At 31.5% G+C, this 18,004-nt stretch overlaps 2 protein-coding genes across 2 annotated transcripts; one reads left to right on the top strand and one right to left on the bottom strand.

Annotated features, from left to right (window-relative positions):
* Positions 1–913: 913 nt before the first annotated feature.
* LOC101222860 (dnaJ protein ERDJ3B) lies at positions 914–5,103 on the bottom strand. Its single transcript, XM_004135952.3, has 10 exons — positions 4,760–5,103; positions 4,522–4,670; positions 4,316–4,442; positions 3,943–4,057; positions 2,672–2,788; positions 2,453–2,539; positions 2,156–2,215; positions 1,993–2,070; positions 1,433–1,504; positions 914–1,335 (listed from the first exon to the last, which is right to left on the bottom strand). Exons 1-10 carry the CDS (start codon positions 4,828–4,830, stop codon positions 1,177–1,179), a joined length of 1,035 nt encoding a protein of 344 aa, XP_004136000.1. The 5' UTR covers positions 4,831–5,103; the 3' UTR covers positions 914–1,176.
* A 1,409-nt stretch (positions 5,104–6,512) lies between these two features.
* LOC101202981 (probable protein disulfide-isomerase A6) lies at positions 6,513–10,783 on the top strand. Its single transcript, XM_004135955.3, has 11 exons — positions 6,513–6,896; positions 7,457–7,541; positions 7,700–7,797; positions 7,917–7,972; positions 8,765–8,882; positions 8,961–8,988; positions 9,074–9,165; positions 9,260–9,416; positions 9,495–9,619; positions 9,816–9,915; positions 10,491–10,783. Exons 1-11 carry the CDS (start codon positions 6,745–6,747, stop codon positions 10,563–10,565), a joined length of 1,086 nt encoding a protein of 361 aa, XP_004136003.1. The 5' UTR covers positions 6,513–6,744; the 3' UTR covers positions 10,566–10,783.
* Positions 10,784–18,004: the final 7,221 nt, after the last annotated feature.

Here is an 18,004-nt window from a genome sequence, read left to right as displayed (position 1 = left end):
TACCAAAAATTGCCCATCACTAACACGTGGAATTGAATTTGAGAGATGAGGTTTGTTTTTTTTCAGAACTTTTAAAAGTTTGGGTATAAATTTCAAACTTTTCCAGACCTCACAATTATAAATATATATTTTTTAATTCCACATTTTTTAAAAGATTGAAAATAACAGTTTAACAAATTAAAGATAATTTCAATTTTTTTAATACGAAGACAATTCAGTATTGAAATTGTTGACATCAAACTTACATTTGTTGTCCTCATACTAACTTAACTGTAATAAAAATCAATGGAAACAAGCTCAATCGTAATTTCTGATTGAATTGTTTTCTTTATTCATGTACTTAACATGTTGAATTTTGTAAAAATTTATTGTTATTGTTACCCATGCCTCTACCTCCTCCAAGAGTCAAAAGTAGTAACAGTAATGATAGATATAACTCTTGAATGTAATTGATCCTCTACTCATCAATCGATTCATTCTCTACCTTATCGATCCCATGTGTCAATACAAAGTAAGTAATAAAAAAAAAAGTAAACCATGCAACCCACTTTTTAATTCTATTTTTTAATTTTCACTCATCTATTACTTTTGACCAAAAATCCCACAAAAAGTACCATTTATTTAGAATTTAGAATTTTAGTTTTTTTATATTTTTAAAAAAACCTAAAATGGAAGTACAAAATCTCCATACTTTTTCAAATAAATTTTTATTTTTCAAAGAAAAAGAAAAGAAACTTTGATTATAAATTTGTTATTATTGAGAATATAAAAAGATCCTCATCCTTGGCCTATTTGATCACATCCACAAGACAAGGAAAACACTACGCAAGCACATTAACTTTTAGCTAACAGTGTTAAGAATTATTAAAGTATCAGATAATAATTTGCCCTCACAAAAGGAAGATGTGACAGATCAATCTTAAATCCTCTTTGAGAGGAAAAAATTTCTTAATCTAAAAATCTACCTAAAAGAGGCATATCAACATTTAACCATATCAAAATCAATATCATTTTGATAACATTGTTAAACAAATCAATCAAAACTTCTGCAGGGCTCAGAGATACCAAATTATACCAAATTTTTGTAACGATCCTTTCACATGCTACAGCCTAGTATACATCTTTGAGCACAACAAAAAAGGGCGAAAATGCAAAATCTATATAACCTATCAATAACTAACCCAGAATTTTCTGGATGCTTGCCTTCTGGTCCTCTGTTAGCGATGTGGGAAATAAGACCTCATATGTGACGTAAAGATCTCCTTTCTTTGTGCTAAAATGCAATGGCATTCCTTCTCCTTTGAACTTCCTTACTTCCTTGGGTTTTGTAATTCCCTAATATTAAACAATAATCAGAGCCACATAAGTTATTTTGAGGTGTACAAATGTATTGATCTATAATGGTATAAATGGTATAAATTCTCTGGCTTACCTTTGTTCCAATTTCTACTAAATGTTCGTCGAGGTGTTTGAGACTTTTCTCGAAACCAACAAGGGCTTGTACCTAATAGATTGAAATGGTTGGATATATTATTAACCTTGAGATTCAAGAAGATGCCAATGACAACTAACTAATCTGATTGATTGATGGGATAATAAATGAGATGAATATTCAGAAAAACTAAGTCAGAGCACAGGTATCCTAAATAAAGTTTATCAACCATATTAAAAAGATTGACACTTTTTATTTGTAAGAAGAATGCGTATCCAGGTCTCGAAAACTATACTTAGTAGCAAGGTCCACATAATATAAAGTTTAATAGCCACAGGGCGGTAAAATGTTATAAAATTATAATAAGTTGAAACCAAAATTAAACCACCAAACATAAATTTCACACATGAAAAAAGGGCTGTGCATTTTCAAGGTACAAAAACTGACGTGCATGATCAACAGCTCAAAGCAGTTCACAAAGGCAAATAATCTCACATCGATTAGTTGTTAAAAATAAAGTATTGCATGGGAACACTATTAACAACATTAAATTGAGTTACCAGGGTGATGGTGATGGTAGCATGCAAGTCGTTGCCATCCCTTCTGAAAACGTCATGTGGTGCAGTGTGGATGCGGAACTGTTAAACATAAAGTAAAGATTTTCAGAACTTTTAGCAAAAACAATCACAAAAGAACAAGTTGAATAATAGGAAAAACACTAACTCTAAGATCTCCAGCTTCTCCATCTATCATTGGTTCACCATCTTCATAGAAAGTGACCTCCTGCAAACACCAAACAAATCTTTGTTAAAAAAAAGGTGATAATCACATATATAAATCACTTGACAAACTACTATTGTCCCTACAGATGTCTCGAATTTAAGAATTCAATGTCATAGAATCACTTCTTTAGAAAACATCATAACTTCCAATAACTTATTGGAAGCATTCTGCCTCTAGTACGACCATCATTAGCATACACTCCATTGAACAATCTAGATGAAGATTGGAGTTTCTTACTTGGCCATCTTGCATGCCTTTCTCAATATCAACAGTAACAAAATATCCTTCTCTTTCAAATTTAACATTGGGGCATTGCTCACACACCTGAAAGTGTACAAATAAATCATTCAGTAACTTCAAAAACCACCACTCACATACGAGGAAATGTCTGAGTGTAAGAAAAAATTGAATCTGTAAATAAGTGTCGTTGTAGTGTAATTAAACAAGTACACGTACTTGTTCTGTCATCTGTTGAAACATTCCAGGACCAATCTGCTTGTGGTAGACTTCATTTCTACAATTACAACGCCTCTTACCAGGTGCTGGCTTCAATATGTTTTTCTCCCTCCATACCTGAAATCCAATGTTCATAACAGCTATTAGAAAATTTGCCATTCTGGAAGCTTAGACATTTAGGGGAAAAAATGCAGTCTCCACCAGGAGAAAGCTCTAAACAGTTATGAAATAAAAAAAAAAATTAAAAGTGAGATGCCGCCATTAAAATGGTAGAATGAAGATGCAGAAGACTGTTGGTCAATAAATTTCAAAGTTAAAATTAAAAAAGAAGAAACAGTTTCGGTGGATCAAATCTGTTCTGAGGAATAAGAAAGAGACCAAAAGCCACATTGGGATATTGATAACTTTGGTTTAAATGGTCAACAGAGGAAACAAATACTTCAACTAAAGTACAAACTTCAAGTTCGACAATACAAACTTTATGCTAGTTGAGCAAAGTTATGAAAACAGTTCTCTAAAATAAGGCAACTCTTCAACGGGAAACAATTTCATAAATCGAATGAAATTACAAGGAAAAAAGTTCCAAGTCTAAGGAATGACAAATGTCCTGTCCGATAGATACAAAACAAGGAAAGACAATTGCAAACGGCCCAAAGAATAAGAAAACACAATTCTTATCATATAATTCCTACATCTGTTTCCTCCCTTAAGAGGCCCTGATATTTTTCATCTCCAACCATGCTTCCCAAAAAATGGCTCTAAAGGCATTAAAGCACAGTCTTTGATTTATCCATCAAGTGATGACTACATAGAACAACACAAGGAGAAATGCAAGCCCTTCAAGGCATTTTAACCCAACCCATTCATGAAACATGCCAATAATTATACTCCAATACTTTAAAGTGAAATGACAACTTAGGAAAAGGAGATCTATCGTATCAATTTCATGTTAACAAATACACACTTGTGGGAAGAAAGGCGTGGATACCAGTAAGGGATATTTAGCCTTCTAACAGATGAGTCCATAGAACAGATTTGAACCTTCTCAGGATAAGAACTCCTTTGACATTGTAGCCACTATGATAGTTACTGTAACTTTTTGTAGCTCCCAGTGGCTAGATTTTGAGGTTATCTGCCTCCCCATTAAACCATTCTTCTTTCTCGTTGATTGGACACCAAAATTTTATGAAAAAATACAACTAAACCAAACTTGTACCCTAGGAAATAGCAAACAAATATGTCAAATAAAATGCAATAGAAAAGCGTCTTACCCTCAATGAACCACCCATGTAGAGATCTTCTAATGACGCATCCAATTCCACGATTACATCGTCACCTTTTGGAATTTTTTCTTCCTCTTCCATACCACCTCCTCCGCCAAAAAACCTTCAGTAAGTCACACAAATTCTCAAATTCAAATTCAAACGTTTAGACGACTCCCAATGTTCTAAACAAAAAATGGGAGTGCATATCTAAACTAACTTGGATAAGTTATAGATGGAAGATCATAACTAAATCAACAGTAGGTATCTTTGTTAATAAATGCAGCTTATACCAATTACCAACAACGCGCTTCATTAATAATATAAACACTAAAACCTGTAACGATTATACCCTGAATATGGCAAGAAGAAATTTACTTACTGGCTAAAAATATCCTGAATGTTCATCCCTCCACCTCTACCTCCACTTGCAGCATGCTGTTTCAGACCCTCCTCTCCGTACCTATCGTAAATGTTCCTCTTCTCCCCGTCGGATAGAACCTCATAAGCTAAATCATACAACGAAATCGATAAATCCAGAAGCTGACAAGTAATGTCACAATCTTGAAAATCAATTAACATAATTACCATTGCTAATCTCCGCAAATCTTTTATTGGCTTCCTCGTTTCCCTGATTCTTATCAGGATGATACTTCAAAGCAAGCTTCCTATAAGCCCTTTTGATCTGGTCATCCGACGCACCCTTCTGCACTTGCAGTATATCGTAATAGCTCTTCCTGATTACCAAGAAGAAAGAAAAGGGTGAGATGAAATGGCCATTGCAGTGAAGCTACAAAGAGAATGTAGGGTAATTAAAGAATAATACCCCGCAATGGCGGAAAGAACGTAGCAGAGGGCACAAACAACGAAGAGGAGCTTCGTTCTTCGGTGCGCCATCTGGGAAAGTGAGAAATGGTGGAAGAAACACAAAGGGGTAATCGGATTGGATCTCTAAGAAAAGAAATTGTTGGATTCGATCACAGATCAATGAAGCACATTACTGGGTTTTTCAAGAAGATTAGACGAACTTGCTTCTTGAAACCTCTCCTCTTGTGTTTGAAACTTCTGGGTGTAGAATTGAGGACCGGAGTAGTCGCCTGAATTTGGTCGTCGAATCGATTCCACGGGAACAAAAATATGAAGAAACCAAATGAATGACTTAGCCCACTCACTACGCTTAGGCGACGTGTTCTTCTTACGAACGGACCAATCAAATGCGAGCCTGATGAATATCGGCCAATCATGTTACGCCACGTAAGACTTTACTTTTGCCCCTGACCTATGGGAAGAATAACGTGTTCTTTTGTTGTGTCACGGAATACTAAAAAAATAAAATTATATGAACATGTAAAAAATGGAAAAAAAAAAGACTATGTTAAATTTACTATTTAATTAAAACCATACTTAACACAAAATAAGTACTTTTGTCTTGTGCTTTATGGTTTTGTTAAAATCAACCAAATATTTTAGCCTCTATTTGCAACAAAATCGATTCTTTCTTTAGTTCGTGGTAGATAGTTTAAATTTTGTTTATGAAAATTGATTTTAACTTTTCAATTTGAATGGTGTAAATTAGTTTTTAAGTAAAACAAGTTAGAAATACAATATATTATATTATGATATGTTTTAATATAATATGTATTACACGTCTATTATAAATTATTTAATAATATAACATAATAGTTATATAGTTTTTTAGGTTAAGTTACAAAATCGGTGGTCGTGGTAAAAAAAATAGAATTTAGCATGTATAATTTATAACTATGATTTAGTTATTTTGGTTTTATAAAATCGTAAAATGTGTCTAGTTTGTGGGACTATTTATGAACGGTATCAAATTGTGAAGGCTATATATATGTGTATGTGATGTTTTATCAAACCATATATTAAACAATGGTTTTTTTCGAACAATAGAGACTAAAATATATAATAGGAAAACTTTTAAACTTTTTTTAATTAGTTGGGTCTTCTTTATATTTAAATCTGATGATGGGAAGTGTTTATATATTACATCGAATATGTATTTCTCTAAAAAATTAAACTTTGGAGTCAATTTGTGACTTTCTTCAACACCGATTCTATACTGCATAATAGGGTGCAAATCTTCACACTATTGTTTCTTGACTTTACTACCCAAGAGAATATGACAAAACTTTCCTATACGTCCGTTGCAAAGATATTGGATTACTAAAAGAAAAATATAGTCCAAACTAAACCAAATCAAACCCAAGTCATGTTGTCAAGTTATTCTTAATGGCCTATTTGTTAGGATTAGAAAACCAAAATAGAGGATGTCCGGTTCAACCATTTTAAACAATTGGTCTATTTAGTTCGATCAATGGTTTGTTCAAAGTTGGACCGGACCAAACCGTGAGCAACGTAAACAACAAAGCTCAAATGTAAATTGGGCCGGGATCAGATGGGCTGAAGAAGGCCCACATGCAGGTTTCCAACCCAAGGCCCAATGAATTACAAAAAAGAAAAGCGTACTCAGAAAATACAAATCTGGATCTCAACGTACTCTAACCTCTCACAGTCCGCCACGTCAAGAAAACACGTCAATACTTTAGGCGAAAATGAAGCGAAGAATTCCCCACAATAAGGAATCGTAAATCTCCAAAAGGATCCAATCAGCATACGCCATCGGAACAAAGCAACAGTCCATTGGAATATCGTAGGGTGAGAATAAGTCGCATTCCACAGACTAGTAATTCTTAGTCAAACTTTACCTGCTTCAATCGGCGGCCGATTTCCCGATATTTACAATATTTAGTTCCGATTTTTCCCTCGAAGCTCTGAAGTATCGTAACAATGGCGAAGCATCAGATCTGGTTCGCTGTCGCCGCATTGGCCTTGTTTCTGTCTTCGGCAGTGGCCGACGATGTCGTAGTGTTGACGGAGGACAATTTCGAGAAAGAAGTTGGCCAAGATAAAGGAGCTCTCGTTGAATTTTACGCTCCATGGTAATTCGTCTTCTTGTGATTTGAAATTGTAAAGTTTGTGAAATCTTTTGATTCTAAGTTGTGCTTTTCTGTGTGTTTTACGTGCGATTGCTTGGTTTTAGATCTGTATGTTTTTGTTAGAAATTTGTAGTCAAGCTATCTACTTGCCTTAAGTGGAAGAGAATACAAAATGGAATCGTGAATGATCGATACCGGAAATGTTCTTGTCTTATTTAGGGGATATTTTTAAATGTCTATGCAAGGGTTTTTCATATGTCGCGTCGGTCATTTGTATCTTAGCTATTCACTGTTCACTCTGTTTGAGTATGTAGTTTTAGTTATCATGGACTAGGGATAGATCTGTATGCTGTGAGAAGTCTGGGGATTTATCCGCCAATTTTATTAATTTACTTTTGCTGTAGTTTTTATTAAAAGAGATAAGTTTTGATTGGAACGATAGTGTTGGTTAAAAAATTTCCTTCATGGGGAATATCTGTAGTCATCGGGGGATATTTCCAATTGTTTGCTGTTTATTTCCCCGATCATTAGAATACTGAATCTTTACCCTGTAATGACAATAGGTGTGGGCACTGTAAGAAGCTTGCGCCAGAGTATGAAAAGCTTGGAGGCAGCTTTAAGAAAGCAAAATCTGTTTTGATCGGAAAGGTCAGTTCTCACCGTGGTTCTATAACGATTATATCTATATTCGTTGAATTATGTACATTATCGTTGATTTTGTTTATTTATTTATTTGTTTTTTTTTTTTTTTTTATGGATTTCTATTGCTGATATATAATATGGAAATTCTTAATCATATTGTTTAGGTCGACTGTGATGAGCACAAGGGCGTATGTAGCAAATATGGTGTCTCTGGGTACCCAACGATCCAATGGTTTCCCAAGGGATCACTTGAACCGAAAAAGTAAAGAAAGTTATTTGATAAATGATAATGAGGAGGTTTATTGCATCGAGTTATGTTTTTAGCAGAATACTGGCTGTTTAATATACTGATAAACTTCGTGTTTGCAATATATAATATAGATACGAAGGTCAGCGTACAGCAGATGCCCTTGCCGAGTTTGTGAACAGTGAAGGAGGTAGTTGTCAATACCTGTAAACTCATTTTATTTTCAACGTGCTAAATTTTTTTAAATACAACTTACTTGGTTTGAATTAGACTATATTCTCCATGTCAATTCTGTTGAGTCATTCTTCACGCCTGTCAATCTTTGGCTTTGCCATATAGGGTGAAGTGTGAAAAATGCCCTTTAATATTCTGAGATCGTATATGGTTACTCTCTTTGTATCCCTTTTCTTAACCTATCTCTTGTGCATGCCATAATATTATTTAGAGGCATTTAAAGCATTAGCACAATAAGTTTGCTCCCAGATGTTTCTCCCTGTACTATTATTGCCAATTGAAGTTGCAAGAAGTGGTGTCTAGGAAGTCCCACCCTATTTATTTGATACCGAAGAAGCACAAACACTTTAGATGCTTGGACACATCGACACTTATTGGACGTATCGGATACTTGTTATGCAATAAATATATTAGACACTAGTTGTACAAATCAAAATAGAGGACCAGCATTTGGTAGACATGCATCAAACACTTTTACTTGTACTAAGTTGACACATACTGACTAAAATAATAAATTTTGAGAGCAAAATATATCAAACTAATTTTTTAAGCATATAAATAAAGAAATTAATTGACTTCGTGGTTCCTTCTTGTTTAAAAATGATACATATCTTAAAAAATGTACGTTGCAATTCTAATAAATGTGTCCTTGCCTTAAATTTTTTTTAAAATGATGTGTTGCTGCGGTCATCTGTATCCATATCCTTGTTGATGGACTTTCGGATTTACTTGTCTACTTTTCTTCTAGGAACAAATGTGAAGATAGCATCTATTCCATCCAGCGTGGTAGTGCTTTCTGCTGATAACTTCGATGAGGTCGTTTTGGATTCAAGCAAAGATGTGCTGGTTGAGTTTTATGCACCCTGGTATTTTACTTTCTTTGCGCTTTTCTCGTGTTATTTCAGTATTGATTTCAAAGTATCTGACTAAACTCTATATTCCAGGTGTGGCCACTGCAAGAACCTTGCTCCTGTAAGTAGTTTTCTTCTTATGCTTTTGCAGGTAAATTGTCATGAATAACAACAATTTAATATCATTCTACATTTTCCCTGTGCAGATTTATGAAAAGGTGGCTACAGCATTTAAATTGGAAGAAGATGTAGTAATTGCTAACTTAGATGCCGACAAATACAGGGATCTAGCTGAAAAGTAAGTATACAAGCATATTATTTTGCAGTGGGGTCGGACTCTTTAGTGTTTTCTCCAAGTCAATGTTAAAGGTCTATATCCTATTATATTACAGGTATGGCATAAGTGGCTTCCCTACGTTAAAATTCTTCCCAAAAGGCAACAAAGATGGTGAAGACTATGATGGTGGCAGAGATGTTGATGACTTTGTTAGTTTCATTAACGAAAAAAGTGGGACCAATCGTGATGCAAAGGGACAGCTTACAGTAAAAGTTAGCAACCAACAATGTTTTAATTTTTTATACTATACTCTTCTTTTATGGTCTGTTCAAATATGTGTTCTCTTGTAGGCTGGTTTAGTTGCTAGTTTAGAATCATTGGTGAAAGAGTTTGTAGCTGCTAGCAAGGAAGAGAAAAAGAGTATTTTTGCCAAGATAGAAGAAGAAGCTGGAAAGCTTAGTGGATCAGCTGCAAGGTACAGAATTCTTTATTTGATTTTGTCATTCAGTTTCTTAACAACAACATTTATAGTGATTCAAAATGTGCTTCACATGGTTTGTAGTTTGCCTGACATCGTCTTATGAAAAAAATTATATTTAATGCATATCCAGGAATTAATTGCAAGGATTATGTAGAAAATGTTGTCATAGTTATTGATTACTTTTCTGCAGGCACGGAAAGATATACGTGAAATCTGCTAAAAAATGTATGGAGAAAGGTGGTGATTATGCCAAGTCTGAGATTGAGAGGATCAAGCGTATACTCGAGAAGGTTAGTTTGAGTTTTACCTTTTGCCCATCTTTTGATATTTTTTTCTTCTTGCATGAAATAACAATGCCCTGTTTGGAGTTTTCGTTCAAGAAAGAAACCATCATGTTATGTTTTACTTATAGTATATTGCTAATTTATTGGGCTTCATTGACAATGAGAAGTTTATATTTGCTATCATGGGTTTTGTTGCTCGTGTGCTATCTTATGAGTTTCGAGGGATGGAAAGGGATTCGAGTGAGACTTGATCCCTCCTCATATGTGGTTTTTTTTTTAATACTTCTGCATTCTTTCATTATTTTCCCTCAATAAAATTTGGTTATTTTCACAAATAAAATAGAAGTTTATATACTCTTTACTGTTCCAGTTTTAGAATGTAGTGTTAGCTAGTTTTATACTTCAAGAATCAATATTAGGATCCTCAACATTTAGTTCATATGATATAAATGCATTTCTAGGGAACTTGTCTAAGCATTTAGAAAATACTATATATGTATTAATATCATTCATATATTTTAATTCTCTTAATAAGATAATAAAATGAAAGCTAACAACTTCATTTATTTCATATTACCCAGTCGGTGAGCCCAGCAAAAGCAGACGAATTCAACCTAAAGAGAAACATTCTGTCAAGTTTTGTTCAATCTTCTTAATTTGAAGGCAATTGGTGGCGTGGTGGTTCTTGGCCAAACTTTTTCTTTTTCTTTTTCTTCCATTTACGGCTAGTAGGCATAGGTACATTATGATCTTGATCTTATATTGTCCGAGTTTTATTTACAAAGGAACTCGCTCTCACGTGGCTTATTATATTTTGTAGTTTTCTTCTTGCTCCCAGTTTATTGAATAGTCTTCTGTTTTCCTTCACATATCACTTCTTTTCCCATTGATAGTGGCTATTAGAGTATTAAATTTTCATTCACACATCACTTTTCTTACAAATCTTCCTGGATTCATTGTTGACATGAGTCTGAATAAAAAATGATTATATATGGAATAAGCTACAAAGTCACTAATGTGGTACAATATAAACTATGGATGGTAAATATTCCGAATTGAAAATGAAGTTACTGAGGTGGGTATGATGTAAACTATGGTAAAATAGTCCCTCTAACGTAATGTGGACTTGAGGGTGAATCAAGAATGATAATATATAAAAATTAGCAACAAAGTCATTGTCCAATATGAATCGAAAATGATTTTATATAAAAAATCGGCAACAAAGTTGCAAATACGAGTACAAATGATGGTTATATAAAAAATTACCAACAAAGTCTACAATGTAAACTATGATAAAATATTTTGTTCTATGTTTTGTCATCGAAAACAATGTAAAATAATTAGCAACAAAGTTGCTCTATGTTTTGTCATCGAAAATAATGTTGTACAGAAGAGTTAGCAACAAAGTTGCCATTGTGTGTACAATGTAAACTATGGTAAAATATTTTGTCCGATAATGTCTATTTAGTTAATGTAGTATGATATTCCAAAATAACAATTGAGAATAAAGCAATAATTATGGCTAGAGGTAAGTTCATGTTAACGCATGATGTGTTAAATATATCGTTTTAACTTTTCTTAAAATTAATTTTGTAATTGGTTTGTGAAGCAACTAGATAGAATTAACACATCAATAACATCATCAAAATAATCAACATTCACATTAGTACTTAATTACCATTAACCTTTGGTTGATTTCAAGTTAAGCAAGAGACAAACCTTTGAGGGCTAAGTGGACATCAACAAACTTATATTTTACCTCAAGGAACATTACATTCATCAGCATCCAATATTTTATTGATGCTTTCTATAAAATTGGACCCCCAACACAAAAGTGTGATTGATATTTTAAATATCCATATTAAATGTAGTTAGTATCAAGTTTGAGGCTAAGTATAATTGCCATAAATAAGAATAAGTATTTAGGAATAATATTGGAGCACACAACATTATTGTGGAGGACTTAAAACAAGAAGAATAAATATATAGAACCGAAAGATACTGTCAAAGTCTACTAAATAAATAAGTGTCATTTTCTTAACATTATTCATTGTGATAGAATATAATAATCTCAATACTTAAATGAAATATTATTTGGTATTTAGAGGTATATTACAAAGTCACCACACCAATAAGCTTGGACTATTGTGCTTTGATCCACATCCAAATCGAACCTTTTTAACTAAAGTTCTCTTCTTTCAAATGGATTCTTAATATCTTTAATTAATTTGATGGATCTAAACTACTCGTCTTATCAAACTTTAATAAGATAGAAATACTTTTTTGGATTGACTTTTTATGTTTAATATTAAAAATATATATATTTTAAACTTTTAGAAGATCAATCTAAATCGATCATGATATTTTCTTTAAGAAAAAGTATAATATTAAGAATTTGATTCGATAAAATAATAGTCAATTTGCAATTTGTAAGATTAATCTTTAACTTTTAAAGTCGTGCCTCTTTAAAATGAGAAATTTTGTTCGATCAAAATATGTTAAAAGACGAATGCCAAAATTTATTAGATATGATTAATAAAAAATGATTGTAATCGAATGTTAACATTTGAAGATAAATTAATGGTAAACTAAGTCACATGTCTACTTTTTTTTTTTTGACAATTAGATCAAAATAAACGATGATTAAGCTTGGGTCGGGGTTGATAAATTTGACACGAGATCCAATTGAGCTTGAAATTATATATATTGAATTGGATCGAATAATTAAAGTCACTCTAGTCCAAAGTCCAAAGAAAAGACTAGGCCACAACCAATTTTAACCAAGCCTAAGATGCCGCCCATGGAAAACCTCTCTAAATAGATGCATTACCTCTTCCTCTTTATATCGGAAAACTTGAAAGGATTGGAGGTTGAAACCTTGAAGCTCAAGATTTAAAACTTGGAAAATATAACTCTCGTGAGGCTTTGAAAACTTGAAAATTAAAGTTGTAAAGCTTCGAAGAATATAACTCTTCTAAAGTTTTGAAGATTAGATAACGTCTAACCCCAAGAACTATAGCTTTGAAAACAAATTGAAAACTCTTTGAGTCAAGTCTAGGTCGAAGAGTAAGGTGTAAAACCATTGAAACAAGTTTATTTTCAAGAGAAAAACACGAGTTGTTTACTAGAAATTATACTCATTATACTATACTAGAATCAATACAAGTAAAAAGTTTATTCAATGAATTAATTTTTTTCGAAAATTTCATCAGACAACCTCTCTTTTTCGTTTTGTATCTAATAGATCTTTAAGCTTTAAAAATTTCAAAAAATCTATCAAAGGCATAATTGAAAGTTTATAGATCAAAATAGATACAACACACACCTTGAAGCTTATAGATGATAAAAGCACGTTTTGTTTAATTTAAAAAAGAAAAAGAAAAACCCTTTTTGTCAAAACTAAAATGTTTAACAATTACACACAAAATAGTTTTTGAAGCACTTTTTAAATATATGTTGAAGATATTTTTTTTTCCTTATCAATTCAAGCATGTCCTAATTAGCTAAATTTATTATTACTTTTAGTTGCTGACAAATACTAGGAGTTAAAAGCACTTTGGGATAATATTATTTTTGGCCTTTTCACACTCCTTGATTATATATAGAATATGTCAAAGCCAAATATCTGCCCAATTAATTACTACTATCATTTGATCATTTATATAGTTTCTTATTAATTTATAGATTCCTTGATTAATGGCACTTTGTTATTATATTGTTATTTTACTTTTAATAATAAATATAAAAAGCAAGAAAGAAAAGAAACTTCACATTAATTAAATTCAAGCATATATCTAATCTACCTTTCATATGTTCAAAGTTGCTTTGTATAAAAGGCTTCCTGTTGACTTAACACTTAAACCACAAACCCAATATCCTTCAATTCTTTAATATGTTTTTTAAATACAACCATTATTCAAGTGAAGTCTATTCTCACCCAATATTTTGCTTACATTTCTATATTTAATTACATGACCTTTTCTGATCAATACTATATATATTGTAAAATCATTCAGTTATGGGTATGAATCATTAAGTGTGGATTTGCCTATGTTTCAAATCCTATAATCAATTTAAATTATATATATACGTTTGAGTGGATAATCATGGTCTTTTTGTCTTACTATAATTAAGTATTTGAGTTAAAATAGTTATATGATAAAGTGATATATTCTTTCATATGTGTGGGTGATCTATACCACATATATAAAACACGACATACAATTTAATAAAATAAATATGTTTGAATGGAAATCACATTATTTTCTTTTTAAAATATAAAAGATTCGTGTTTTATCTTTCTCTTAAATAATTATAACCATTCAATTTTTTAAAATAAAATAACTATTTGAATTAGGAAATGTGTTATGTGTGATGACCGACTCTATCGAGCCCCAAGTTTATTTGGCTAAGAGTGGAGAATGACCCGTAAGATCAACCATACAACTATATTCTCTTAGTATAGAGGACAAAGATAATAGAGTTTGGAGAAGATTGACCATATGGATGTAATATTTATGTTGATCACTAGTGAATTTACATTAAGTTGTAATGACCTTATTATTGACTTGAATAGTTATTTAATGATAACCGTTACAAAACACAGTCTTATATAAGCGAATTGACACACAACAACTGGGATTTATATATGTTGAAATACATCATAAACTCTCTACTTTACGCGCTCTAAAGAGATAACTAACTTGATCGTTGGTGTGTATGTAACCCAAGCATTGCATCCTTCTTCTATTTTGTGGGGTGGTTGTTCAATTTGATATTTCGAGAATTATAGATTCACAATTAATACTAGATTTTGATATCAACGCGATGTCAAAGACTATTTTTTCCCTAAAGGTACTGTAATTAAAGCTAGTGGAGGAATTGAAATCTTTAATTTCGAGATTGATAGTACAAACAAAATGTCAATCGTACAAACACAATGTCAGTTGAACTATATTCATGTTTGACTTTAAAGACTTTTATAAATTCTAATATAATTTTCTATATGTATTAAAATAAATGTATTAAGACGAGTTATGGGTTGTTGCTATAAAATTAAAGGTCAAACCTAATATGCTAAAGTGATTATTATTCTCTTTGAAGGGGTGCCTTTCATTTTCAAAGCTTATGGATTTTTCTTTTAGTACCAAAAGCTTCCCCACGTAAGTTTGTGCGTGTGCGTGTTTCTCTTTTCTTTTTTGGAAACTTCAATAATATATAGCAACAAAGGAATATTAGAAGTATAAAAGTTTCATATTCTTCTACCAATTTATCAATCTTTTATAATATCAACAAGGGCAAGATATACGTTGATGCATTATTGACTACGACAATTTCTAAGCATTATTTTCAATCATAGAAAGAAATATATAAACATTTTCTTAAAAAATACATTGTGTAAAGAAATAATTTGTTGTGTGACAACTTGTGATCAAACACTTAGATAAGAAGTATAAATGTGTTAAGAGCTTCCCAAATCTCATTTTTGTAAGATATATAGGGGAGTAGCATTGTTAAGTTACAAGTTTCAACGTAGTAAAAGAAAGGAAATAAATTAAGAAAAGAAAGCTAGCCAACTTTGTTAATAAAAAAATTATTACTCACCAATATGAACATAACTCTCTAGTTATGGTGCATTTATTCTAAATGTGGATGCTATAAACAAAAACATCTTATTCACGTGTTGAATGTTATCCAATAAAACAAAGTTGTACTAATTGAACAATAAACTCAAATTTATCTCAAACTTCAACCCAGGACAAATCAAGCACAAAATTTAGAAAACTACCGTCTAGATTACTTCAAGTAAAAGATTTATTTACACATGCACGGGAGATTACAAAGACTATTTATTTGTGTTGTAAGTTGCCTATATATAATAACCTACTATGGTTATAAATTTGGAAGGTCGTTACAACTCTTGAAATAAACGAGTTCAAACCCTATTTGTTGTTAACACATCTTTATGCTAGTTGAATTGTTTGGAGTTCAGAAGTTAATGGGAGCCAACTTTATCTTTGTTCGTGATTTATTTGAAGATTTAAGTAATTTGTAAGCTAGCCTATCTTAGGAGTTGATTCCCTATTGTTTTGGTAGATCTTTTTTAGTATAAAATCTCAAAATCTTGTTCTTTCAATAAGGTTGTTATACAGATCCATTGTTGAGTTTCATTTGTCCATGTGCTTTTGCCTTGAGGTCCCCTTGTTGATTGAATAGAGTTATCTTTTCGAAAAAATAGTTATAATATTCTTTCTTATTACTAACTATTCAATTTTTTTTTATTTAACGGGTAACATTTTCTTTTATGTCTTACTCTTTTCTAGTTTTTTTACACAACAACGATAGAAATGAAGAATTGAACTTTCTACTTTAAGGATAGGATATGATGTGAGTTATCGTTAAAATAGGTTTAGTTTGTCCATTACTCTATTCTAATTGTCTCATAATAGGTTTTTGTATGTAAGAGACTTTTTCGTTGATGAGGTAGGTACTATTTCATTTTTATGTTTATATGGATTATATTATATACAAGTAAAATGGTTTTATTTATAGAGTATGATTAAAAAACATATAGATTTTTTTTTTCAAATATCATCAGAGATTGATTTTATCTTGTTATTTGGAATTATATAGTAGGGATGATTGACCAAACTTTTAAGGCTCAAAATAGAGAATGCATGTGAAGTAGTACAACTCATTAATCACTTTCTTAAAGATTCAAGGAAGGTCAATTTATACCCCCAAATTTAGTCACTTGAATCAATTAATACTTCATACCAAAATTGTTTCCCTTTTACCTTTTTTTTTTTTTTGGAAAGATACCATCAATTTTACTAATTATCCTTAAAGTCATTTTTTTTTAGAGAACATATCGAGACAGTAAAAAAAACAAACTAATATGAGTAAAAAATATGACCAAGTATATAGTTTTAAGACGATGATACAATCATTCTAAGAAAAACGATTCTTTTGGTTAAAGATGAAAGTTGACTAATAGACTCACCACAAAGGTTCAAGAGATCAACAAAACGATAAAGGTCAAATTGGCCATAGAAGTTATCAAGACCAACCCAAATGGTTGATCATCGAGGGACAAATAATGCCTACATGTTCACCTTCTAGACTAACTATATAGATAAGGATATGTCAATAATGTAATCTCACAGTTTATAGTAATCAAATTAAATTAGTCACACCGGTTAATGACTTAAGGGATTAATGAGTCGAGTAACAGGTAAAAAGCTAATCTCTACGTAAAAAAAACACAATACACTTTAAGTATACTAAAATTAGTTCGAATTCTCTATTTTCTAACTAGTTTTCTACCAAAATCCTTACTAACTTGATTGTCGGAGAACTTGTGACTAAGTACTATACTAATGTAAAGAGTGAACTCTTTTACACAATGATCATTCAATTGTCTAACGTTTTACAAATTAATTGTCTCTATCAAATTTTTTTTATAACAACACTCATTGTTTGTTTTCATTTGATATTTTTTTTGTCAAACTCTATTTGAGGAGATTTTGTTGATGTTGTTTTTCTCTTTAACTTGTTTGCAAATGGGGACACACATGTGGAGGCTATCCATTTTTATATTCTATGATTAAAAGGTAATGAGATACACATAACAATGAGTATCCACTAATCATATAAAAGCATAATGATATCTTACATCCAACAAGTAATAACAACAAAAACAGATTTATCAAATGTGATCCACTAAAAAATGAATCACTAGTAAAAACATAGCTCACTAAACTAAATGACATCATTCTCTTCCAATACACACACATCATCATCAACTAAGACAATAGTCCCATATTAATTAAATAATATTTAGGGATATGCTATTCGAACATAACAAATGCCTTAATTATGTGAATACGACCCATGAGAAAAATTGAACATGCTTCCAGATATCAAAGATCACGACGAAGATTGTTAGTTAAAAGTTAACCTACATTTGTAGATCTTATTACACCTTTTTTGTTATTGTTTTTTCAAATTGAGGAATTTCTATAAATAATAAACAAGTTATCACCGACAATATTCTATTTAATTTTTTTCTTTTTTACTTTTGAAATTCAACATC

This window comes from Cucumis sativus, chromosome 7 (assembly GCF_000004075.3).
Source record: "Cucumis sativus cultivar 9930 chromosome 7, Cucumber_9930_V3, whole genome shotgun sequence".
Classification (NCBI taxonomy): domain Eukaryota; kingdom Viridiplantae; phylum Streptophyta; class Magnoliopsida; order Cucurbitales; family Cucurbitaceae; genus Cucumis; species Cucumis sativus.
Note: the sequence above shows the minus strand (reverse complement) of the source record. Positions and strands in the feature narration are given on the sequence as shown.